This window comes from Mobula birostris, chromosome 2 (assembly GCF_030028105.1).
Source record: "Mobula birostris isolate sMobBir1 chromosome 2, sMobBir1.hap1, whole genome shotgun sequence".
NCBI classification, from domain to species: Eukaryota; Metazoa; Chordata; class Chondrichthyes; order Myliobatiformes; family Myliobatidae; genus Mobula; species Mobula birostris.
The window spans coordinates 4,327,365-4,353,821 of NC_092371.1; the positions used below are offsets into that span (position 1 = coordinate 4,327,365).

Below are 26,457 nucleotides of genomic sequence, written 5' to 3' on the forward strand. Positions count from 1 at the left end.
TCAGGGACCCAAACAGTCCTTCCAGGTGAGGCAACACTTCACTTGTGAGTCTGTTGGGGTCATCTATTGCATCCGGTGCTCCCGGTGCGGCCTCCTCTACATCGGTGAAACCCGACGCAGATTGGGGGACCGCTTCGTCGAGCACCTCTGCTCCGTCCGCCACAACAGACAAGATCTCCTGGTTGCCACCCACTTCAACTCTGCTTCCCATTCCCATTCAGATATGTCCATACTGCCATGATGAGGCTAAGCTCAGGTTGGAGGAGCAACACCTCATATACCGTCTGGGTAGTCTCTAGCCCCTTGGTATGAACATAGAATTCTCCAACTTCCGGTAATTCCTTCCCCCTCCCTTCCCCTATCCCTATTTCGCATCACCTCCCTCACAGTTCCGGCTCCTTCTACTATTGGTCTCCTGCCAATCACCTCCGTGCTTCCCCTCCCTCACCCCTTTGTCTTTCAAATTACTGTTTTTTTCAACTACCAGCATTCTTCAAACCCTCCCCAAAGTTCTACCTTCAGTCCTGACGAAGGGTTTCGGCCTGAAACGTCGACTAATCTTTTCAACTGATGCTGACTGACCTGCTGAGTTCCTCCAGCGCATTGTGAGTGTTCCTTTGACAACAGCATCTGCAGATTATTTTGAGGTAAGAAGCCAGTGTTTTGGAATAGAAGAAGAGGAGGTACCAAAACATTACTGGAAGGAGAAGTCAATGTTCATGCCATCAGGTTGGAGGCTACCTGGCCAGAAGATGGGGTGCTGCTCCTCCATAGTGAGAGTGGCCTCACCGTGTCAAAAGAGCAGGCCACAGACTGATTGTTGGATTGGAAATGGAAATGGGAATTAAAATGGTTGGGCACCAGGAAATTCTGCTTTTTGCAATGGAGCGAGGTGCTGAATGAAGTAGTCCCCAAGTTTGCGATGGGTCTTACCACTACAGAGGAGGCCACATTGGGAGCATTGCATCAAATAGACGACCCCAACAGATTGGCAGGTGAAGGGATACCTCAGTGGGGCAGTGAACAAAGGTGAGGGAGGTGGTCAATGGGCAGGTGTAACATTTCTGTTGTTTGCAGGGGTATGTGCCGGGCAGAGGGAATCACAGAGGGGCCAATCCCCGTGGAGGGTGGGGTGTGAAGATGTTGAAGACGGCATCCTTGGGGGGAGGGAGGTCCAGGCTCCTGCTCCCTGCCACCTTCCCGGTTTGAGGAAGCGTAGATCCATTGACCCCCGCCTTGCGTCCTCTCTCCCCAGGTGCCTGGTGGGATTCACCATGGAGAACAAGCGTAACATCCAGATCATTGAGTGGGAGGACCTGGACAAGCGCAAGTTCTACATCTTTGGCGTGCTGATGACCATGGGCATCCGCCTGAGCATCTACCCCTTCACTCTCATCCGCACCCGCCTGCAGGTCCAGAAAGGCAAGAGCCTGTACACGGGAACCTTCGACGCCTTCGCCAAAATCCTGCGGGCGGAAGGGATATCAGGCCTGTACCGTGGCTTCCTGGTCAACACCTTCACCCTCATCTCTGGTCAGTGCTACGTCACCACCTACGAGCTGACACGCAAGTATGTGGCGCAGTACAACAACAGCAACGTGCTCAAGTCGGTCATCGCCGGCGGCTCGGCCTCGCTGGTGGCGCAGAGCATCACTGTCCCCATCGACATCGTCTCGCAGCACCTGATGGTCCAGGGCCAGGCCATGGGGCGCTTCCAGCTCCCGGCCCCGCTACCGGACAAGGAGGGGGCTGCCCCCGGCCGTCGGCTTTTTATGGGCCACACCAAGGACGTGATGCTGCAGATATTCCGGCTGGATGGACTGCGGGGCTTTTACCGAGGATACGCAGCCTCCCTCATGACCTACATTCCCAACAGCGCACTCTGGTGGCCGTTCTATCATCTCTACGCAGGTGGGTGCAACACGCAATTGTGTCCCAGTGTGACACTGGGGTACGGTACCGGTGGGGACGGGTCTGTCACTGTATAACACCGGGTTACGGTACCGGTGGGGACGGGTCTGTCGCTGTTTGACACCGGGGTACGGTACCGGTGGGGACGGGTCTGTCACTGTGTGACACCGGGGTACAGTACCGGTGGGGACGGGTCTGTCACTGTGTGACACCGGGGTACGGTACCGGTGGGGACGGGTCTGTCACTGTACGACACCGGGGTACAGTCCCGGTGGGGACGGGTCTGTCGCTGTTTGACACCGGGGTACGGTACCGGTGGGGACTGGTCTGTCACTGTGTAACACCGGGGTACGGTACCGGTGGGGACGGGTCTGTCACAGTGTAACACCAGGGTACGGTACCGGTGGGGACGGGTCTGTCACTGTATAACACCGGGGTACGGAACCGGTGGGGACGGGTCCTTTGTGGATCACCAGGTATTGGTCAGATCTGTAATGAAAATTCCTTATCTGTATTTACTGTGGATAAATCTTTGCAAGTTAAGTGCTTTAAAATGGTTATGTCTTGGAACATTTCCAAGTTACTTAATAGGTAACTTGCTTTTTATGATTATAGCTTCCAGGATAAAGCGGGGATAGTTTTTTGCTGCTATATGTCAATACATCGAGCGTAGTTGCAGAAAAGAGCAATGACAGGACACAGAGTCCAGTGTCACACTTGCAGTGAACGTTTAGGGCAGACAGACAATAAGGTGCGAGGGCCACGACCAGGTTAATTGGGAGATCAAGAATTCATCTTTTAGCGAGAGGTCCATTTAATAGTCTGGTAACAGTGGGGTAGAAGCTATCCTTGAACCGACCAGTCTCCCTACACCAACGATTGTGTGGCTAGGCACAGCTCAAACACCATCTATAAATTTGCCACAATGACACAATGATTGTTGACGGAATTTCAGGTGGTGTTGGGAAGGCTGGTTGAGAGGTGTCACAGCAGCAATCTTGCATTCAATGTCTGTAAGACCAAGGAATTGATTGTGAACTTAATGAAGGAGAAGTTCAGGAAACAGACACCAGTTCTCATCGAGGGGTCAGAAGTGAAAAGATAAGCTTTTCAAGTTCCTGGATGTCAGTGTAACATGCTGTAGGGTTTCACTGCAGTGTAACTTGCTGTAAGGTTTCACTGATAATGTAATGGTTTCTCTGTAGCAGCAATGTTTGGCTTATGACTAGAGATAACAGGGTTTGGAATGCTGTTGTTCTTTCTTGTGAGTCTGGAAGAAAGATTTTTGCGGTCTTTTGCTGGGGAGAGATGAGGGGAGAAGATGCGAATGGAGGGAGTTGGTAGACAGCCGGACAGAGTGGGCTTGAGTTGAGGGTCCGAAGGGCAGTGATGATCGGAGGAGGTTGATGGTGGACAATCGGCGTATCAGTGAGCTCCAACGTTGCGCGATAGACTGTTTTGTAACATTCGGCCCTTTTTCTTTTTTTTGTTTTCTTTACTAACCATATAATCAAAGTAAGAATTACAAAGCTTAATCGTTTAATGGCATATTGTGTACTGTTTGTTATTTCAGGGTACTGATTTGTAACAGGGGATACATCACGCAACATCCACCCAAACAAGATTTCTTAAGTTTGGCCGGGCTGGGGGCTAACCCTAACCCTAACCCTAAAAATTGAATCTCGAGTGAGGAGATCAAAAAGCACAAGAGGGCTGATTTGCCCACTGCCCGCATACTCTCAACCTAACCCCTATATTAAGCCGCTAGCCGAAGCAAGAGTCACAATTGTGGGGGCTCATCCGGGATTGATTCCGGTGGATGCTGTGTGATTACCCTGAGCAATGAACCAGTGGGGCAGATATTCATACTCCGGATGAATTGTTAATTCCACTGTTAAGTACTGTTGAAGTTGCAATTGTGGGCAGAGGTTTGATAAAATGACTGACACAGCTCTTGTTTTAATGCAGACCGGTGCTGAGGTAGCGGTAGCTGCGGGCGGAGATTTCAAAGACAGGGTTCTCTCGTTTCTGAGGAGTGAGGGGAAAGAGTGGTCGGATTTGGAATGTCTAATTAGTCCCCATCCCCCAGGGGAGAGTGAGAATCATGAGTTAGTATCCGCCCTTCTCTGGTGAATAAATGGAAAAATCCGATTGAAAGCCCCAGCTGTGGCAGGCTCCGCCTATTCTCTGGAATAATGCCCACCCTAAAGGTGAGGAGGAGTATGAGACTGGGGCGGAGCGGACTCTCAGTTCTTAGCCGAGTGGCAGTGCTCGGATGATGAAAAGCGACAGAGATTGGTTGGAAGTTTGAGTAGGCGGGTTGCTGACGTTGTGAGAGCCGTCAGGTTACTGTATCCCGTAGCGACAGCTGTCAATCACATGCAAGCACTGGGCAATGCTTTTGACCCAACAGGAAGCCCCATGGTGCTCATGGTGAGGTTTCAGAACATGCGTCAGGAGAAGGGGGAGAAGATTTCTGCTTTTATTTTTCGGCCGGAGAGGCAGTTAAGTTGCTAGCGGCACAGAGGGGTCATTCAGGCAGCTGAGGTGGATCGTTAAGAATGGACCAGATAGCCAGCGGCGCCCAGTCCCATGACCTGATTGCTTGGGGTGTCCGACAGTCTCGGTGGAGATGCGGGATGACTCAGTCAACAGTGTACAGTCGTTGGTCGTAGGTGAAGTCACCACGGATAGCCTACCCCGGGGAGCGGTAAAGAAGATTGTGACAGAGCTGAGAACGGAGGTATGTCTGCTGTTGTCAGTGGGTGTGACCCCCCTCTCCCCCATATGATGGAGCTGCTGGGGTGGGTGCAGATTCCCCAAGGGGATACAATGAACAATGCGGAGGGCTGCTGGCAGCAGGTGTCACGCCAGAAGCAGAGTGAGCCCCCGCGTACCTAAGAAGAGAGAGTCGTTGGGATAACCTAGAGGAGACCCAGTGAGGGAACGGCCTGGTGTCTCTGGGGGAACACTTTCCCAGCGATGTACCAAGGAACCCCCGACAGCGAAAGGCCCAATTCCTGAAGGCTTAGTGGGTCCATGCTCCAGTGTGTCGCTACAAATAGAGGGTATTTACGCTAAAGCCATACTCGACACCGGGTCGCAGGTCACGGTGTTGTACCATTCGTTTTACAACCGGTATCTGAAACATTTACCATTGACAACATTTGGGGCACTGGAGATCTGGGGGCTTAGTGCTAGTGATTATCCATACAACAGTCATTTGTCAGTGAAGTTGGAGTTCTCGAAGGCCGATGTGCGAGTGTCTGAGGTTCTTGATACATTGGTGCTGGTTTGTCCGGACCCTGTTGAGACGGGCGGTGTCTCAATTCTGGTGGGGACCAACACCCCTCTTGTGAGGAGGCACGTGGGGGCCTGCAAGGAGAAGGCTGGTGAGAGCTTTCTGGGAACATTGTCTGTGCACCCGGGGTTTCAAGCTGCTTTTGAGGAAGTGTGTGGCTGCATCAGGCCGGATACCGAATTTAGACGAGGGACTGTGTGGTTCACCCAGTCGAAGCCAATGGTGGTACAGCCCGGGGAAGTAGCGAGAGTGATGGGGACCATCAGATTTCCCGGAGTGCCTGAGGGCGAAGCCCTCTTAGTGGACACTCCGGAAGACCATGAGGGGGAGTCAGGATTTCCTGCTGGAGTACTGGTGAGGCCCGAATTGCAGAAGCCCTCAGTTGTACAGGGAACAGGATGGCAATGATTGTCAGGAACACTATGAAGAGGGAGTTCACCTTCAAGCAGGGGATGCCCCTGGTGCATCTGTTCCCGGTGACAGTAATGTCGAGTGTCCCTGTGAGACATGCCAGGAAGAAACTATTGGAAAAGGGGGAAAGTGGACCGCTGAGTCATTCAACTTCGGGGACTCCCCGGTTCCTGGGGGTTGGAAGAGGAGGCTGGTAGAGAAGATGTTGACACTGGAAGGTGTCTTTTCCACTGATGAGTTTGATATGGGTTGTCCCAAGAGCACGTGTCACACTATCTGTGTGACTGAAGATACCCCATTCAGAGAAAGGTTGCGGCGACTGGCCCCCTCAGAGGTGGAGGACGTTCTGCAGCATTTGTGTAAGTTGAAGGAAGCTGGGATCATCACCAAGTCTGAAAGCCCCTATGCATCCCCAATAGTAGTGGCCTGAAAGAAGAATGGGAAGGTACGGATGTGTGTGGACTACAGGACTCTGAAAAGGCGCACCACCCCTGACCGGTATACTGTCCCGAGGATCGAAGACGTGCTGGCCTGCCTGAGTGGTGCAAAGTGGTTCAGTGTACTGGACTTGAGGAGTGGATATTACCAGATCCCCATGAGTGAGGCTGACACAGAGAATACGGCATTTATATGTCCCCTGGGATTTTTCCGGTTCGAAAAAGCATCTCGGGAGCTCCTGCAACCTTCCAGCGGGTCATGGAGAAGACGGTGGGGGATATGAACTTGCTCAAGGTATTAGTATATCTGGATGACCTCATAGTGTTTGGATCCACCTTGGAAGAACATGAAGTGAGGCTGCTGAAGGTGCTGGGCCGCCTGAAAGCTGAAGAGTTAAAACTTTCACTGGACAAGTGCTAGTTCTGCCAAACATCTGTTAGCTATGTTGGGCATGTAGTCTCACGGGATGGGGTAGATATAGACCCAGTTAAGATCGAAGTGGGTACCACTTGGCCAAGACCCCAGACTGTGAGCGCTCTGTGCTCATTCCTCAGGTTCTGTGGTTCCTGTCGGAGGTTTGTGAAAGGCTACCCAAAAGTGAGTCATCCTTTGAATCAGCTTCTGTGCGGTTACCCTCCCTTGGGGAAGAAAGGGAGGGGAAAAAGGACAGGAGGGTGGAGCGTATCTTAGCCCATCAGAGCCCTTTGGACTGGGTTGGGATGCAAAATGTGAGGAGGCCTTTCAGTAGCTGAAGGAGCTGCTGACACAGGCGCCTGTGCTGGCTTTTGCAGACCCCCGATTACCATATGTACTGCACACGGATGCCAGGCGAGAGGGTTTAGGGGACGTCCTGTATCAGGATCAGGGCTCCGGGTTGAGGCCCGTTGCGTTTATCAGCAGGAGTCTGTCGTCCTCCGAGGAAAAACTATCCCACACACAAGTTGGAATTTCTGACATTGAAAGGGGCGGTGGTGGATAAGCTGAGTGACTATCTCTACGGGGCCAAGTTTGAGGTGAAGACAGACAACAATCCCCTAACTTATGTCCTGACCTCAGTGTAACTGGGTGCCCCAGGCCATCGGTGGTTGGCGGCGTTGTCTGCCTGTGATTTCAACCTGAAGCACCGGCCGGGAAGCAGGAACCTTGATGCTGATGCTTTGTCCCGACGTGCGCATGAGGGACTGGTCAGGGACGAGGAGTGGGAGAGTGTTCCTACCCCGGGGGTGAAGGCCCTGTGTCAGTTTGCCATCACAGTGAAGGCAGAGGAAAAGGAGGGGCAGGAGTGAGCGGTGGATCAATTGGGGACTTCTGATGACGCCATCCCCCAAGATTATTGTAACCTGACTGTTCTGAAGACAAATCAGCTGCCGGAATTGGGTTACTTCACCCCCAGACCGACCCCGGCATTGCCTGAGAAGTATCGGAGGATGGCGTTGAAATCACTCCATGATGATTCTGGACATTTGGGACCTATGGATTGCTCAGAGATCAGTTTTACTGTCCCCAAATGAAGTTGGAGGTCGAAGAATACTGCCAGTCATGCATTCGATGCATACAGCAGAAGACACTGCCTACATGGGCAGCTCCCTTGTCCCACCTGCAGAGTGCCGGGCCTCTGGACCTGGTGTGTGTGGATTTCCTGTCAATAGAACTGAATGCCAGCAACACGGTGAATGTCTTTGTCATCACGGACCACTACACCAGATATGCTCAGGCCTTTCCTACCAAGGACCAGGGGGCGACTACGGTGGCAAAAGTGTTATGGGAGAAGTATTTCGTTTATTAGGGCCTTCCCAGGCGAATGCGTAGTGATCAGGGATGGGATTTCGAGAGCAGATTCATCCGTGAGTTACTAGGAATGCTTGGAGTTGAGAAGTCGAGGACCACGCCCTATCACACACAGGGTGATCCCCAGCCCGAGAGGTTTAACCGGACCTTGTTTGACATGCTCGGGACCCTGGAAATCAGCAAGAAGAGCAGGTGGAGTCAACATATTGGGCATCTGGTTCACTGTTACAACTGTACACAAAATGAAGCTACCGGATACTCGCCATATTATCTAATGTTTGGGCGCAAGGCGAGGTTGCCCATTGACCTTTGTTTTGGGACTGACGAGGGTGACTTACCACTGAAGGCTTATCTGAAGTGTGTGTCTGACATGAGAAGAGAGTTGAAAAAGGCTTATGAATTAGTTGGGGTCACGGCTGCCAAGCAGAATCAAGGAAACAAGAGGAGGTATGATCAAAAAGTGAGGTTCTCCCAACTCCTGCCGGGAGACCGAGTTCTCATAAGGAATTTGGGGCTACCTGGGAAGCACAAGTTGGCTGACCGCTAGTCGGCTACGCCCTGTGTGGTGGAGAGTCCGATGTGAAACCAGAGGCAGGGAATGGGCCTGTCAAGATTCTCCATTGGAACCACCTGTTGCCCCTGGGTCAAGAGGCGCGGGTTGACCCAGAGCCCAACTTGGAGCCTACACCTAGTAAGAGGACTCTGCGGAAACGAGGAGTGACTACTGGGGTCCCAACAGGCGAGGTTAGGCTGGCCCCCACCCCCGAGAGAGATACTGATTCGGAGGATGAGGAACTGGATGTGTGGTATATGCTGCCTTTCGCTAACTCCCCGTTGATTGAGGAAGAGACCCCTGGCCATTCTCCCATGAAGCAGGTGAAGTGGGGGGGAGGTATATCTGTGGGCAGCCTGGGTTGCAGCGGGACTCTGCAGGGGAGGAAGCGGGGTTTAATCACGGGACAGAGGGCTCCGAGTTGCAGGTGGGCACGAGTGATAGATTGGGGGAGGCCTTGCCAGGTAGACCGGAAGTATCCCCAGTAGAGTCAGAACCTGAAGAATTAGATGATGGGGTGCGGAGGTCTCAGAAAATTAGGAGACCACTGGATAGGTTGGCCTACATAGTACCAGGGGAACAGAGTGTGACCCCTACTGTGTTGGGCAGCTATGTCACTGCCTTTTACACCTGGATTGGGCTTTGTGTTTTGCAGGAAGGGTTGGCGAATTATCCCAACGTCATGAGAACATGACTAAATTTGGTAGGGGGAGGGTGTAACACCCTGGGAAATGTTTCACTGCTAATGTAATAGTTTCTCTGTAGCAGCAATGTTTAGGTTATGACCTGAAATAGCGGGGTTTGGAATGCTGTTGTTCTTTCTTGTGAGTCTGAAAGAGAGATTTTTGTGGTCTTTTTGCCGGGGAGAGATGAGGAGAGAAGATGCGAATGGGGAGAGTTGGTAGACCGCCGGACGGGGTGGGCTTGGAGTGAGGGTGCGAAGGGCAGTGACGATCGGAGGAGGTCGATGGTGGACGAGCGGCTTATCAGTGAGCTTCAACTTTGCACAACAGACTGTTTAATAAGATTGGGCCCTTTTTCCTTTTCATTAGGAGTGAGGAGAATTGGTGTGTCACCAAGGGCACTTACAAATTGGTGGTTGCGTCACCTTCTGGTATGGGGGGTGGGGGTGCTGTGCACGGGGTCAGAAAAAGCTGCAGAAAGATGTAGACTCAGTCATCTCTGTCATGAGCACAGGCCTCCCCAGCAACATGGACACCTTCACAAGGCAAACGCGAGGAAATCTGCAGACGCTGGAAATTCAAGCAGCACACACAAAATGCTGGTGGAACGCAGCAGGCCAGGCAGCCTCTCTAGGAAGAGGTACAGTGGACGTTTCGGGCCGAGACCCTTCGTCAGGACTAACTGAAAGAAGAGCTAGTAAGAGATTTGAAAGTGGGAGGGGGAGGGGGAGATCCAAAATGATAGGAGAAGACAGGAGGGGGAGGGATGGAGCCAAGAGCTGGACAGGTGATTGGCAAAAGGGGTACAAGGCTGGAGAAGGGAGAGGATCATGGGACAGGAGGCCTCCAGAGACAGCGTCCATCATTAGGGACCTCCACCACCCAGGACATGCCCAACTCTCATTGCTACCGTCAGGGAGGAGGTACAGGAGTGTGAAGGCACACACTCAGTGATTCAAGAACAGCTTCTTCCCCTCCACTATCAGATTTCTGAATGGACATTGAACACATGAACGCTACCTCAGTATATTTCCCTCTCTTTTTGCACTACTTATTGATTTTTAAATATTCTCATTGTAATTTCCAGCTCTTATTACCGTGTATTATGTGGTACTGCTACCACAGATCAACAAATTTCACAACATATGCTGGTGATATTAAACCTGATTCTGGTTCTGGCGTGTGCTTTCTGAGGGAAATGAGCAAATGTCCATGGTGGGGGAGGTCTGCTGTTTACTGAAGCAGACAGAAGGGTAGTCAGAGTCCATGGAGTGGAGGCAGGTTTCTGTGATGGGCTGGGCTGCATTCACAGCTCAAGTGATGAGTAATTTTTAGACACTGGGGTACAATACTAGTGGGGACGGGTCTGTCACTGTACGACACCAGGGTACGGTACCGGTGGGGACGGGTCTGTCACTGTATGACACCGGGGTACGGTACCGGTGGGGACGGGTCTGTCACTGTATAACACCGGGGTACGGTACCGGTGGGAACGGGTCTGTCACTGTGTGACACCGGGGTACGGTACCGGTGGGGACGGGTCTGTCACTGTATAACACCGGGGTACGGTACCGGTGGGGACGGGTCTGTCACTGTGTAACACTGGGATACAGTACCGGTGGGAATATGTTTCTCTCTGTTACCCTGGTTCCACTGATTGTTGGCTGTCTGCTGGTGTTCTGCACCCAGATGGCAGTGTTGGACTGCGAACGACTGGTGAGAGGCTCCCTTGTGTTGTGAACATTCTGGGAGAACAAGTCGGCTTCGGACGTTGGGATAGAATGTGGGATCAGAGCTCAGTCACTTTTCTTTTGAAAGTAGAAGGATAGAGTGTTCCTTTCAATTAGCAAGTTATTTTTAAATGTTTGTCATTGAATCTTCGAGACCATAAACAAGCCCTTCCACCCAGTCAGTCTGTGCAGACAACGAACTGCCATTGGAACTGACCACCCACCATCCGATTCCATGCTCCCATGTTTCGTCCAGACTCTGTCCTTTTACCAACACACCAGTGGCTGAATACCCACCGACCCACACGTGGTTGAGATGTGGGAAGGAACAGAGAGCCATAAGATATCGGAGCAGGATTGGGCCTTGCTGTCTGTTGAGTTTTCTCCGCCACTTTATTATTGCTGACTTATTTCCTTCTGAACCACTTTCTCCTCCCGGTAACCTTTTACTCACTGACTAATCAAAAACCTATCATTCAGTGACCTGGCCTCCAGTCACCTGTGGTAATGAATTCCTCAGATTCATCACCCATTGGCTGAAGAAATTCCTCTTCACCTCTGTGCTTCTATTCTGAGGCTGTGCCCTCTGGTCCTTGACTCTCCCGCTACAGGACTCACCCTCTCCACAGCCACGTTGTCTCAGTCTTTAAACATTCCATAGGTTTCAAAAAGATCCCCCTTCATCCTTCGAGATTGCAGTGAGTGCAGACCCAGAGCCTTTACTCGCCGTTCTTATGATGATCCTTTCATTCACGGAATCGTTCTCATGAACCTCCTCTGAACCCTCTCCAGTGTCAGCCTATCCTTTTTTAAATAAGCGCCAAAGACCGCTCACAATACTCCAAGTCAGGCCTCACCAGTACCTTGAACAGCCTCAGCATTACATCCTTGCTTTTTGTATTCTAGTCCTCTGAAAACAAATGCTAGCATTGCATTGGCCTTCCTCACCACCAATTCAACCTGCAAGATAACCTTTAGGGAATTCTGCATGGGTTCTCCCAAATTCCTTTGCAACTCGGAGTGTTGAGTTTTAGACAATAGTCTTTTAGAAAAATTTAGAAATTAGATTAGATTAGATATGAAGACACGCTGTCCTCCTTTATTAACATTTAGTAATGCATGCATTAAGAAATGATACAATATTTCCTCTGGTAAATGTCCCACATCTCATGCAGACGGGAGAAGGAAGAAAAACTCTCCCTGCCATGCCCGACCACAATCCGTCTCTGAATCATCCGAAAACTTCGAGCCTCTGAATCAGCTCCCCGACACCGAGTACTGAGCGCCATCTCTGTCCGAACGATTCAACCTCAATCTCGGTCGCCAACAGCAGGCAAAGCCGGGGATTTTGAGGCCTACGCTCCGAAAGATTCCCGACCACGCAGTAACGACAGCAGCGAACGAGCATTTCAGAAATTTCTCCAGATGTTCCTCTGTGCTTTCACATCTGTCTCCATCAAATCAGAAATTGTCCACTGCCGCTATTTAACGGATATGATATCATTGCTTTGCTTTTATTCCTTCTCCCAAAGTGCATGGCCATACACTTCCTGACACTGTATTCCATCTGTCACTTCCTTGCCCATTTTTCTAATCTGTCTTAAGTCTTTCTGCAGCCTCTCTACTTCCTCAACACTACCTGCCCCTCCACCTGTCTTCATATCCTCTGCAAACTTGGCCACAAGGTCATCAATTTCATCATCCAAATCATTGACATAAAAAGAAGCATTCCCACTGTGGAACACCACTCTCACTGACAGCCAATCTAAAAAGCCTCCCTTTATTCCCATTCTTTGCCTCCTGCCAATCAGCCAGTGTATCTTTCCTGTAATACCATGGGCTCTTATCTTGTTTAGCAGCCTCATAGCGGCACCTTGTCAAAGGCCTTCTGAAAATCCAAGTACAGGACATCCATCGATTCTCCTTTGTCTATCCTGCTTGTTATTTCTTCAAAGGATTCCAACAGATTTGTCAGACAAGATTTTCCCCGAAGGAAACAGACTTTCCAAGTACTCCAAGTACCCCAAAACCACATCCTTAAGCATCAACTCCAACATTTTCCCATCCACTGAGGTCAGACTAATTTGGCCTATAATTTCCTTTCTTCTACCTCTCTCACTTCTTGGAGAATGGAGTGATATTTACAATTTTCCAGTCCTCTGGAACCATGCCAGAATCCATTGATTCTTGAAACATCATTACCAGTACCTCCACAATCTCTTCAGCCACCACTTTTAGAGCTCTGGAGTGTAGTCTCTGTGGTCCAGCTGATTTATCTACTTCCAGACCTTTGTTTTCTCAAGCACCTTCTCCCTAGTAATAGCAACTGCACTCACTTCTGCCCCCTGACACTCTCAAACTTCTGGCATTCTGCTAGTGTCTTCCACGGTGGAGATTGATGCAAAATACTCATTCAGTTCATCCGCCATTTCCTTGTCCCCCATTATTACCTCTGCAGCATCATTACTCTACTCGCCTCTGTTTTACTCTGTATATATCTGAGGAAACTTTTGGCATCCTCTTTAATATTATTGGCTAGCTCACCTCTGTATTCCATCTTTTCCTTCTTTATGACCTTTTAGTTGCTTTCTGTTGGTATTTGAAAGCTTCCCAATCCTTTAACTTCCCACTAATTTTTTGCTCTATTATATGTCCTCTCTTTTGCTTCTATGTTGGCTTTGACTCACTTTAGTTTTCTGCCTCAAATTACAGGTTGAGTTCTATCATCTTATGATCACTGTTACCCAAAGACTCCTTTACCTTCAGCACACTAATCATGTTGGGTTCACATTGCCTTTTTGACATGCTTTTTCTATCTCCTTATAGATAGATAGATAGATATACTTTATTGATCCCGAGGGAAAATGGGTTTCATTACAGTTGCACCAACCAAGAATAGAGTATAAATATAGCAATACAAAACCATAAATAATTAAATAATATGTACATTATGCCAAATGGAAATAAGTCCAGGAGCAGCCTATTGGCTCAGGGTGTCAGCCTATCCTTTTTTAAATAAGCGCCAAAGACCGCTCACAATACTCCAAGTCAGGCCTCACCAGTACCTTGAACAGCCTCAGCATTACATCCTTGCTTTTTGTATTCTAGTCCTCTGAAAACAAATGCTAGCATTGCATTGGCCTTCCTCACCACCAATTCAACCTGCAAGATAACCTTTAGGGAATTCTGCATGGGTTCTCCCAAATTCCTTTGCAACTCGGAGTGTTGAGTTTTAGACAATAGTCTTTTAGAAAAATTTAGAAATTAGATTAGATTAGATATGAAGACACGCTGTCCTCCTTTATTAACATTTAGTAATGCATGCATTAAGAAATGATACAATATTTCCTCTGGTAAATGTCCCACATCTCATGCAGACGGGAGAAGGAAGAAAAACTCTCCCTGCCATGCCCGACCACAATCCGTCTCTGAATCATCCGAAAACTTCGAGCCTCTGAATCAGCTCCCCGACACCGAGTACTGAGCGCCATCTCTGTCCGAACGATTCAACCTCAATCTCGGTCGCCAACAGCAGGCAAAGCCGGGGATTTTGAGGCCTACGCTCCGAAAGATTCCCGACCACGCAGTAACGACAGCAGCGAACGAGCATTTCAGAAATTTCTCCAGATGTTCCTCTGTGCTTTCACATCTGTCTCCATCAAATCAGAAATTGTCCACTGCCGCTATTTAACGGATATGATATCATTGCTTTGCTTTTATTCCTTCTCCCAAAGTGCATGGCCATACACTTCCTGACACTGTATTCCATCTGTCACTTCCTTGCCCATTTTTCTAATCTGTCTTAAGTCTTTCTGCAGCCTCTCTACTTCCTCAACACTACCTGCCCCTCCACCTGTCTTCATATCCTCTGCAAACTTGGCCACAAGGTCATCAATTTCATCATCCAAATCATTGACATAAAAAGAAGCATTCCCACTGTGGAACACCACTCTCACTGACAGCCAATCTAAAAAGCCTCCCTTTATTCCCATTCTTTGCCTCCTGCCAATCAGCCAGTGTATCTTTCCTGTAATACCATGGGCTCTTATCTTGTTTAGCAGCCTCATAGCGGCACCTTGTCAAAGGCCTTCTGAAAATCCAAGTACAGGACATCCATCGATTCTCCTTTGTCTATCCTGCTTGTTATTTCTTCAAAGGATTCCAACAGATTTGTCAGACAAGATTTTCCCCGAAGGAAACAGACTTTCCAAGTACTCCAAGTACCCCAAAACCACATCCTTAAGCATCAACTCCAACATTTTCCCATCCACTGAGGTCAGACTAATTTGGCCTATAATTTCCTTTCTTCTACCTCTCTCACTTCTTGGAGAATGGAGTGATATTTACAATTTTCCAGTCCTCTGGAACCATGCCAGAATCCATTGATTCTTGAAACATCATTACCAGTACCTCCACAATCTCTTCAGCCACCACTTTTAGAGCTCTGGAGTGTAGTCTCTGTGGTCCAGCTGATTTATCTACTTCCAGACCTTTGTTTTCTCAAGCACCTTCTCCCTAGTAATAGCAACTGCACTCACTTCTGCCCCCTGACACTCTCAAACTTCTGGCATTCTGCTAGTGTCTTCCACGGTGGAGATTGATGCAAAATACTCATTCAGTTCATCCGCCATTTCCTTGTCCCCCATTATTACCTCTGCAGCATCATTACTCTACTCGCCTCTGTTTTACTCTGTATATATCTGAGGAAACTTTTGGCATCCTCTTTAATATTATTGGCTAGCTCACCTCTGTATTCCATCTTTTCCTTCTTTATGACCTTTTAGTTGCTTTCTGTTGGTATTTGAAAGCTTCCCAATCCTTTAACTTCCCACTAATTTTTTGCTCTATTATATGTCCTCTCTTTTGCTTCTATGTTGGCTTTGACTCACTTTAGTTTTCTGCCTCAAATTACAGGTTGAGTTCTATCATCTTATGATCACTGTTACCCAAAGACTCCTTTACCTTCAGCACACTAATCATGTTGGGTTCACATTGCCTTTTTGACATGCTTTTTCTATCTCCTTATAGATAGATAGATAGATATACTTTATTGATCCCGAGGGAAAATGGGTTTCATTACAGTTGCACCAACCAAGAATAGAGTATAAATATAGCAATACAAAACCATAAATAATTAAATAATATGTACATTATGCCAAATGGAAATAAGTCCAGGAGCAGCCTATTGGCTCAGGGTGTCTGAGACCCTCCAAGGGAGGAGTTGTAAAGTTTGATAGCCACAGGCAGGAATGACTTCCTATGATGCTCTGTGTTGCATCTCGGTGAAATGAGTCTTTGGCTGAATGTACTCCTGTGCCCAACCAGTACATTACGTAGTGGATGGGAGACATTGTCCAAGATGGCATGCAACTTGGACAGCATTCTCTTTTCAGACACCACCGTCAGGGAGTTCGGTTCCATCCCCACAACATCACTGGCCTCACGAATGAGTTTGTTGATTCTGTTGGTGTCTGCTACCCCAGCACACAACCGCAAACATGATCGCACTGGCCACCACAGACTCGTAGAACATCCTCAGCATCGTCCGGCAGATGTTAAAGGACCTCAGTCTCCTCAGGAAATAGAGACGGCTCTGACCCTTCTTGTAGACAGCCTCAGTGTTCTTTGACCAGTCCAGTTTCCCTATTCCTCCTTGATCTTTTCCCTTACTGGTTTTTCATCAGGAACCTACCAGCCTTCTCCTTCCCACCCTCCCCCACCTTCTTTATAGGGCCTCTGCCCCTTCCCTCTTCAGTCCTGACCCTGGCTGCAATTCAGAGACCTGTAAATAACTCCCATCAGGATCTTAACTCTACCCACATGCATTCTATCTCTTTGACCCTGTGTTATCTCTTTATAAGCATTTGATTTCATGCTTTTACAAGCAAAGTCACCCCTCCTCCTCTGCCTACCTTCCTGTCCTTTCAATCAAATGTAAACACAAAATACTCTGCAGATGCTGGGGTCAAAGCAACACTCACAACACACTGGGGAAACTCAGCAGGTCGGGCAGCATCCTTGGAAACGATCAGTCGACATTTCGGGCCGGAACCCTTCGTCAGGACTGTAGAGGGAAGGGGCAGAGGCCCTATAAAAAAGGTGGGGGGAAGGTGGGAAGGAGAAGGCTGGTAGGTTCCAGGTGAAAAACCAGTAAGGGGAAAGATAAAGGGGTGAGGGAGGGGAAGCAGGGAGGGGGTAGGCAGGAAAGGTGAGGAAAGAATAGGGGAAAACACAATGGGTAGTAGAAGGAGGTGGGACCATGAGGGAGGTGGTAGGCAGCTGGGGGAGGGGGCAGAGTGACATAGGGATAGGGGAAGGGAGGGGGAGGGAATTACCGGAAGTTGGAGAATTCTATGTTCATACCAAGGGGCTGGAGACTACCTAGACGGTATATGAGGTGTTGCTCCTCCAACCTGGGTTTGGCTTCATCATGGCAGTAGAGGAGGCCATGTATGGTCACATCCGAATGGGAGTGGGAAGCAGAGTTGAAGTGGGTGGCTACTGGGAGATCCTGTCTGGTGTGGCGGATGGCATGGAGGTGCTCGACGAAGCGGTCCCCCAATCTGTGTCGGGTGTCACCGATGTAGAGGAGGCCGCACCGGGAGCACTGGATGCAATAGATGACACCAACAGACTCACAAGTGAAGTGTTGCCTCACCTGGAAGGACTGTTTGGGGCCCTGAATGGTGGCAAGAGAGGAGGTGTAGGGACAGGTGTAGCACTTACGCTTACAGGGATAAGTGCCGGGTGGGAGATCCGAGGGGAGGGACGTGTGGACCAGGGAGTCACGGAGGATAATGTGCTGGATCCAAAGGCTGGTGGGGTGGTAGGTGAGGACAAGGGAACTCTGTCCCTTGGCGAGAGGATGGGGTGAGGGCAGAAGTGTAGGAAATGGAGGAGATGCGGGTGAGGGCATCATTGATGACGACAGAAGGGAAACCACGATCCTGGAATGCAAAATCTCATCCTCGGAGCAGATGCAGTGGAGACGGAGGAACTGGGAATAGGGAATGACATTTTTGCATGTGGCAGGGTGGGAAGAGGTATAGTTGAGGTAGTTATGAGAGTCAATGGGCTTGTAGAAGATGTCAATGGATAGCCTGTCTCCAGAGATGGAAACCGAGAGATTGAGAAAGGGGAGAGAAGTGTCCGAGATAGACCAAATGAATTTGAGGGCTGGGTGGAAGTTTGAAGTAAAGTTGATGAAATTGACGAGCTCAGCATGGGTTCAGGAAGCAGCACCAATGTAGTCGTCAATGTAGCGAAGGAAAAGTTGGGGAGCAGTACCAGAATAGGTTTGGAGCACAGACTGTTCCACATAACCAACGACGAAGCAGGCATAGCTGGCCCTCACCCCATCCTCCCGTCTCCACAACAGGGACGGAGTTCCCCTTGTCCTCACCTACCACCCCACCAGCCTCCGGATCCAGCACATTATCCTCCGCAACTTCCGCCACCTTCAACAGGACCCCACCACTAAGCACATCTTTCCCTCTCCACCCCTCTCTGCTTTCTGCAGGGATCAGTCCCTCCACGACTCCCTGATCCACACGTCCCTCCCCACAGATCTCCCACCCGGCACTTATCCCTGTAAGCGTAAGTGCTACACCTGTCCGTACACCTCCTCTCTCCCCACCATTCAGGGCCCCAAACAGTCCTTCCAGGTGAGGCAACACTTCACTAGTGAGTCTGTTGGGGTCATCTATTGCATCCGGTGCTCCCGGTGCGGCCTCCTCTACATCGGTGAAACCGGACGCAGATTGGGGGACCGCTTCATCGAGCACCTCTGCTCCGTCCACCAAAACAGTCAGGATCTCCCAGTAGCCACCCACTTCAACTCTGCTTCCCATTCCCTCCATTTGGATATGTCCATACATGGCCTCCTCTACTGCCATGATGAGGCTAAACTCAGGTTGGAGGAGCAACACCTCGTATACCGTCTAGGTAGTCTCCAGCCCCTTGGTATGAACATAGAATTCTCCAACTTCCGGTAATTCCCTCCCCCTCCCTTCCCCTATCCCTATGTCACTCTGCCCCCTCCCCCAGCTGCCTATCACCTCCCTCATGGTTCCGCCTCCTTCCACTACCCATTGTGTTTTCCCCTATTCCTCTTTCACCTTTCCTGCCTATCCCCTCCCTGCTTCCCTCCCCCACCCCTTTATCTTTCCCCTTACTGGTTTTTCACCTGGAACCTACCCTCCCCCCACCTTCTTTATAGGGCCTCTGCCCCTTCCCTCTTTCAATCAATTGTGTATCCTTGGATATTAAGCTCCCAAATAAAATCATTTTTCAGCCATGACTCTCATACCTACGTCAAAACTGCCCATCTATAAAGCGCATTTACAGATCACCTACCTTATTGCGTACACTGTGTGAGTTCAAATATAACACCTTCAGTCCTGTATTTGTCAACCTTTCAGTTTCACACCACAACCCATCCCACTGACTGCAATGTTGCCTGTCCTTTCTGACAGTCCCACTGGAAACAAACATCAGCGGTTCCCATCCCCCTGCCAAGTTAGTTTAAACCCTCCCCCAACAGCTCCAGCAAACCTGCCCACAAGCATATTGGTCCCTGTCGTGTTCAGGTGTAACCTGTCCCTTTTGTACAGATCATACCTTCCCCAGAAGAGATCACAATGCTCCATAAAATCTGAAACCTTGCCCCCTACATCAGTTCCTCAGCCAAGCATTCACATGGAGACTGTGCAAAGCACGCGCGTACAGACACACACACTCTCTCACACACACACACACACTCACACTCACACACACTCACACACACACTCACACACACTCACTCACTCACACAGACACACACACACACACACTCACACACTCACACTCACACAGACACACACACACTCACTCACACAGACACACACACACTCACTCACACAGACACACACACACACTCACACACACACTCACACACACTCACTCACTCACACAGACACACACACACACACACACACACACTCACACAGACACACACACACACTCACACAGACACACACACACACTCACACTCACACAGACACACACACACAGACACACACACTCTCACACACACACACACACTCACACTCACACAGACACACACACACAGACACACACACTCTCACACACACACACACACACACACTCACAGACACACACACACTCACACAGACACACACACACACACTCACACAGACACACACACACACACACTCACTCACTCACTCACTCACAGACAGTTTTGCTCTATGAGTGTGAGATTCTCCCAGATCCCAAACACTCTCACATATTCCATATTCAGAAAACCCTGGCTGAGTCGTAGCACCCAGATGCAATTGTTGGGAAGAAACTGCATCAGTTTGACAGGAGGGTGATGTCCAGTATGGACTGTGGGCCGAAGAGCCTGTCACAAAGCTGCAGGGAGCGGGCGCCTCAATGTATAAATGTGGGGATACGTCTTGTACTGTATGACACCGGGGTACGGTACCGGTGGGGACGGGTCTGTCGCTGTGTGACACCGGGGTACGGTACCGGTGGGGACGGGTCTGTCGCTGTGTGACACCGGGGTACGGTACCGGTGGGGACGGGTCTGTCGCTGTGTGACACCGGGGTACGGTACCGGTGGGGACGGGTCTGTCGCTGTGTGACACCGGGGTACGGTACCGGTGGGGACTGGTCTGTCACTGTGTGACACCGGGGGTATAACACCGGGGTACGGTACCGGTGGGGACGGGTCTGTCACAGTGTAACACCGGGGTACGGTACCGGTGGGGACGGGTCTGTCACAGTGTGACACCGGGGTACGGTCCCAGTGGGGACGGGTCTGTCACTGTATGACACCGGGGCACGGTACCGGTGGGGACGGGTCTGTCACTGTATGACACCGGGGTACGGTACCGGTGGGGACAGGTCTGTCACTGTGTAACACCGGGGCACGGTACCGGTGGGGACGGGTCTGTCACTGTATGACACCGGGGTACGGTACCGGTGGGGACAGGTCTGTCACTGTGTAACACCGGGGCACGGTACCGGTGGGGACGGGTCTGTCACTGTATGACACCGGGGTACGGTACCGGTGGGGACGGGTCTATCACTGTATAACACCGGGATACAGTACCGGTGGGGATGTGTTTTTCTCTGATACCCTGGTTCCACTGATAGTTGGCTGTCTGCTGGTGAGAGGCTCCCTTGTGTTGTGAACATTCTGGGAGAACAAGTCAGCTTCGGACGTTGGGATAGAATTTGGGATCAGAGCTCAGTCACTTTTCTTTTGAAAGTAGAAGGATAGGGTGTTCCTTTCAATTAGCAAGTTATTTTTAAATGTTTGTCATTGAATCTTCCAGTCCACCATAAGGCCCTTCAGCCCCTTCGGCAGACTACGGACACAATGGGCCGAAGGGTACTGGTGGGGTCGGGTCTGTGAGGCATATCTGTCACTGAGAGACCTGACTCTCACTGAGACACAAATGCTGAGCTCTCTTTTCCCTCTCGTGCTTTTAGAGCAGCTCTCCCACATGACACCGAGCGTCTGCCCTCATCTTGTTGTGCAGGCCGTGGCTGGACCCCTGGCTGCTGCGACCGCCTCCACCCTCACCAACCCGATGGATGTTATCCGCGCCCGTGTTCAGGTACTGCTCCAAACGCCCGTCCCCTCGCTCGCTCGCCCGCCCCGTCCCGTCCCTCACCCCATCCTCCGACCCCTCGTCCCATCCCCTCCCTCACCCCCTCACCCCGTCCCCCCTCGCCCCCTCGCCTGCCCTTCCCTCCCTCCCTCGCTCCCTCCCTCCCCCTCCCCCTCCCCCCAACCCTCCCCTCCCTCCCCTCCCTCGCTCCCTCCCTCCCCCTCCCTCCCCCCAACCCTCCCCTCCCTCGCCCCAACCCTCCCCTCCCTCCCCTCCCTCCCCCTCCCTTGCCCGGACCCTCCTCTTCCCCTGAGGTAGTGATTAGGGTTGTGCCGGTCGGTTCAGGACCCGAATGGTTGAAGGGAAGTCGCTGTTCCTGAACCTGGTGGTGTGGGACTTCAGGCTTCTGTACCTCCTGCCCGATGGGAGCTGTGAGAAGACGGCCTGGCCCAGATGGTGGGAATCTTTCATGATAGACGTTGCCTTCGTGAGGCAGCATCTCCTGTAGATACGACCGCGGTGGGAAGAGACGTGTCCAAGCTCTGAAATTGGTGTTTAACAGTCAGTAACTGTTACACTGTGCAGCCAGGAAAAGGACATTGAGAGAGACTCAGAGAGAAGGAGATCAAGATTGGGAGAGAGAGAGACACACAGACAGACAGACAGAGAGGGAGAGAGACAGAAGCTGGGAGCTGTGGAAAGACAAGTCACATCTGACTCGTGTTTTGTTCAAGCGGAAGTGATTCATCATCAGAACAATGAAAATAGAGGTTTCTGAAACATAGGTTCCCAGTTCTCCAGTCATAAAGCCATCAGCATGCCCTTTGGCCCATCACATCCATGCTAACCAGCAAGGACCCTGCGACACCTGCCCCTCTTGCTACTTGTTACCCATTCGCCAAGTCCTTCTGCATTTTAACACCACCTGCTCCTCTCCCCCCTGTCTTCGTATCAGCCACAAACTTGGCCATCAATTCATCATACAAATTATTGACATATCACGTGCAAAGAAGCGGTCTGAGCATGAAGCTCTGCAGAACACCACTAGTCACCGGCAGCCAACCAGAAAAGGCCTCCTTGTTCCCACTATTTGCCTCCTGCCAGTCTGCCAATCTTCTATCCTTCCCAGTGTCTTTCCTGGAACATCATGGGATTACCTTTTTCAGGAATTGTAGCTTTAAACTGAAGAGACCTTAGAATATAATTTTTATATTTAAATTACACAACCTTCATAAATCAGGGTATCGGGTACAGGAGTTGGGTGTTATGTTGAACTTGTGTAAGGCGTTGGTGTGACCTAATTTAGAGCATCGTATGTGGTTCTGGTCACCTACTTACAGGAAAGATATCAATAAGATTGAAAAGTGCAGAGAAAATTTACAAGGATGTTACTGGGACTTGAGTTACAGGGAAAGGTTGAATAGGTCAGGAGTTTGTCCCTGGAGTGTGGGAAAACGAGGGGAGATTTGATACAAGTATACAAGATTATAAGGGGTGTAGATAGTGAAAATGCCAGCAGGCTTTTTCCACTGAGGCTGGGTGAGACTAGAACCAGAGGTTGGAGTTTTAGGGTGACGGTGAAATATTTAATAGGAAGATGAGGGGAAACTTCTTCACTCAGAATGTGGAACAGGCTGCCTGCAGAAATGGTGGATGTGGAGTTGATATCAACATTTAAGAGAAGTTTGGATTAGTGTATGGATGGGGTGTGGGGTATGGAGGGCTGTGGTTGGGACTGGGTAGAATAATAGTTGAGTGTGGATTAGATGGGCCGAAGGGCCTGTTTGTGTGCTATGATTCCATTGGCCTTTCTAAGCTACAAACACTGACAATCATACACACACTGATACAAGGGCACACTCGGGACAGGATCCCACACACACACAGTGCTCTAGAGGTTGGAACCCGAGGCAGCAGCTTTAATCCCGATGCCCAACTGGAAGGGCTGTCTCCCCACCCACCCACCCACCCACCACTCCTCCTTTCCGGTGAGCCATTGGATCCTGCCATCCACCCCCCCCCCACCCCCCCACCCCCCCACCCCCCCCACCGTCTCTGCCGGCCCTGCCCTGACCCAGACTTCCTGTTTGCAGGTGGAGGGACGATGCTCGATGGTTCAAACCTTTAAGCAGCTGATGGCTGAGGAGGGTGCCTGGGGACTGACCAAGGGGCTGTCGGCCCGCATCCTGTCCTCCACCCCCTCTGCCGTCTGCATCGTGGTGGGCTACGAGACCCTGAAAAAGCTGAGCCTCCGACCCGAGCTGGTGGACTCCCGGCACTGGTAGCCCACGCGGGCCGAGTGGCTGTCAATGAGCCTTGTAAATATGGTGAGGGGGCCACGGAGGTCGTCCTGGACTCTGGTTCAACGTGTGCATTGCAAGCTTGGTCACGAGACATGAAATTCACAGACCATTCAAACCCCCTCCCCCCTCCCAGAGTGGGCTTTTAACTCAAACCACCTCCTCAAGCTCCCTGCCCTTCTGGAGGCAGTTTGCTCCACAATTTCACCCTCCCCATGTGCCCTCAAACAGCAAATGAACTCTCCACTGGGCTGAGGGGTGCTTTAATTGAAGTTACCCCTCCCTCTCAGGCTTTCTGCCCTCCTGGAGGTAGTTTGCTCCATAACTCCCCGCACTCTCTCCCTCCACCAGCAATTGACCCCCCCCTCCCCCTTTACCCTGGTTGCTGTTTTGTTGTTTGGCCGGGCGGAGGGGTGGGGGTCTGCAACATTTGCGTTGTGACCCTCTGCGCTGGGGCAGGGGGTGTAACAGCAGCGGAAAGCCCGTTTTCCTTGCTCTTCACCACCCTACCTGCCTTCTCCCACCATCACAAAGGTACTACTGTCAAACCCCCACCCCATCCAGAGCCTTAAACATGTGGAACAATCCCACACAGGAACAGGCCCTTTGGCCCAGTGGGTCTGTGCTGAGCACAAAGCTGATTAAACTAATCCCTCTGTCTCTCTGTGATCCATACCCCTTACATTCCCTGTACCGTCATTTGTCTGTCCAAAATCCTCTCACTTGCCTCTACTGTATCCGCCTCCACCACCACCCCCCGCAGCTCAGTCCAAGTACCCGCCACTCTCCACGTTTTTAAAGAAAATGACCCTGTACATCCCCTTTGAACTTTCACCTCTCACCTTAAATGATACCCTCTGGTATCTCTATCCTGGGGCTAAAAACTCTGTCCACTATCTGTGCCTGTCATAATCTTATAAACCCCTCAGTCTCCGAAACAGCCCAAATTTGTCCAGCCTCTCCTTACAGCTCGTACTCTCAAATCCAGGCAGCATCCCGGTGAAACCCCTCGGCCCTCCCCACAGCCTCCACATCCCCCGATAACGGGGCGACCGGAATCACACACAACACTTCAGCTGCGCCTCTCTGGAGTTGCTCGTGCAAGGGTGGGCACTCTGCGTTCCCCAGGCGTGGCAAGGAGCGTCTTCACGCCATGGGCACTTGGGTAACTGAGAACAGAGACCTGACCCAGGAGTCCCTACTTACTGCACCGTCCCGACAAAATAAACACTCTACCCGATTTATGTGGGGACAAAGTGGAGGTGTTACCCCTATTCGATCCACTCCCATGTCTCCGGTCTTCTATCTGACCTCTATTAACACCGTTCTCTGATATTAAGCTTTTACCTGATCCCATTAAACCACTCTTCTTTGACTTTATTAATCCCTGCTTCTCTCCTTCCCCACTCTCTGTCATTCGCTCACACACTCGTTCGTGTGTTTGTGTGGTGTGTGTATGGGTGTGTGTGTTTGTGTGTGAGTCTGTGCGCGTGTGTGTCTGTGTTTGTGTGTGTGTTTGTGAGTGTATCTGTGTGTGTCTGTGTGTGTGTGTGTTTGTGAGTGTGTGTGTGTGTGGGTGTGCGTCTGTGTGTGTGTGTATCTGTGAGTGTGTCTGTGTGTGGTGTGTGGGTGTGCGTCTGTGTGTGTGAGTGTGTGTGTATCTGTGAGTGTGTCTGTGTGTGTGGTGTTTGTGAGTGTGTGTGGTGTGTGGGTGTGTGTGTGTTTGTGAGTGTGTGTGTGTGTGTATCTGTGAGTGTGTCTGTGTGTGTGGTGTGTGGGTGTGCGTCTGTGTGTGGTTGTGTGTGTGTTTGTGAGTGTGTGTGTGTGTGTATCTGTGAGTGCGTCTGTGTGTTTGTGTGGTGTGTGGGTGTGTGTGTGTTCGCCGTCCTCACCTACCCTTCCCCCGCCTCCTGTCCCCGGGTGGGCTCCGGCACCGACCATTAACCCGATTATCTCTGCCCTCCAGCATCCAATGAGCGGAGCAGGTGGGTGAGGCGGGCCAGCTGAACTCCCCTTCACCCGGGTCGCCGGTTCTAACAAAGACCCCCTCCCTCCCTCCCTTCCTTCACTTTGTCCTCGCTGCCCAGCTGTGGGCACCTTTTCAAGCCCTCCTCGTTTTCCTTTCGCCGCCGGCCATCCCATCTCGGGAGTAAGCTACCCCGAACACTAACCTCCCGCATTGTTCTGGGCTGTCGAAGCCGGCCAGGCACTGCAGAGGACGGAGTCTTTCCTCCCCGTCCCCCCGAGCGCAGCGCTTCGGACTGATGGGGCTGCTGGGCAGGGCAGATGAGCCCTATCCAATGGATTGTAATGTGTTCGAGAAGATTAAATTAGTAATTTGTGTGTTGACTTTTAATTCTTCTTCCCCGCCGTTAGTCATCTCTCCCCCCCGCCCCCCCCCCGCCAGACATCACGGAGCCGCAGCCGCTCCCCCCGGTGAAAATCAGAGTCCGGCCCATGTGAACTGTACAGCCCGCAGAATTCTTCCCTTGCAGGCATTTGTAGTAGATACAGTGGAGCCAATGGAAAAACTCCACACAAAGACTGACAGAGTGTGCAGACGACAAACGGCATTTATTTTTAAAAAGTGATAGTGATATTGAGACGGAATTGAACGGAGCAGCTCCTGAGTGTGAGGTGATCTCCGTCTTCACGAGACAGCACCGAGCAAACCCGCCACCCGGAGCAGCAAATAGAACAGTACAGCACAAGGCACAGGC

The 26,457-nt window shown here is 50.9% G+C and overlaps 1 protein-coding gene across 4 annotated transcripts in view; it reads left to right on the forward strand.

Annotated features, from left to right (window-relative positions):
• Positions 1 to 26,093, forward strand: part of LOC140211476 (solute carrier family 25 member 44-like) — a 34,532-nt gene extending 8,439 nt beyond the window's left edge. Inside the window, exons 2-4 of one of the 4 annotated variants that reach the window (XR_011889471.1) lie at positions 1,256 to 1,911; positions 3,485 to 4,654; positions 9,600 to 9,784. Coding sequence is in view for 3 of the 4 variants with exons in the window: in XM_072281214.1 (XP_072137315.1) it covers positions 1,275 to 1,911; positions 21,316 to 21,443; positions 23,531 to 23,722 (957 nt within the window). In the remaining variant the exon portion in view is untranslated. Of the gene's footprint in view, positions 1 to 1,255; positions 1,912 to 3,484; positions 4,886 to 9,599; positions 9,785 to 21,315; positions 21,444 to 23,530 lie in introns of those variants that run through there. The other 3 variants (XM_072281214.1, XM_072281221.1, XM_072281222.1) reach the window with 3 other exon arrangements.
• The last annotated feature ends 364 nt before the right edge of the window (positions 26,094 to 26,457 follow it).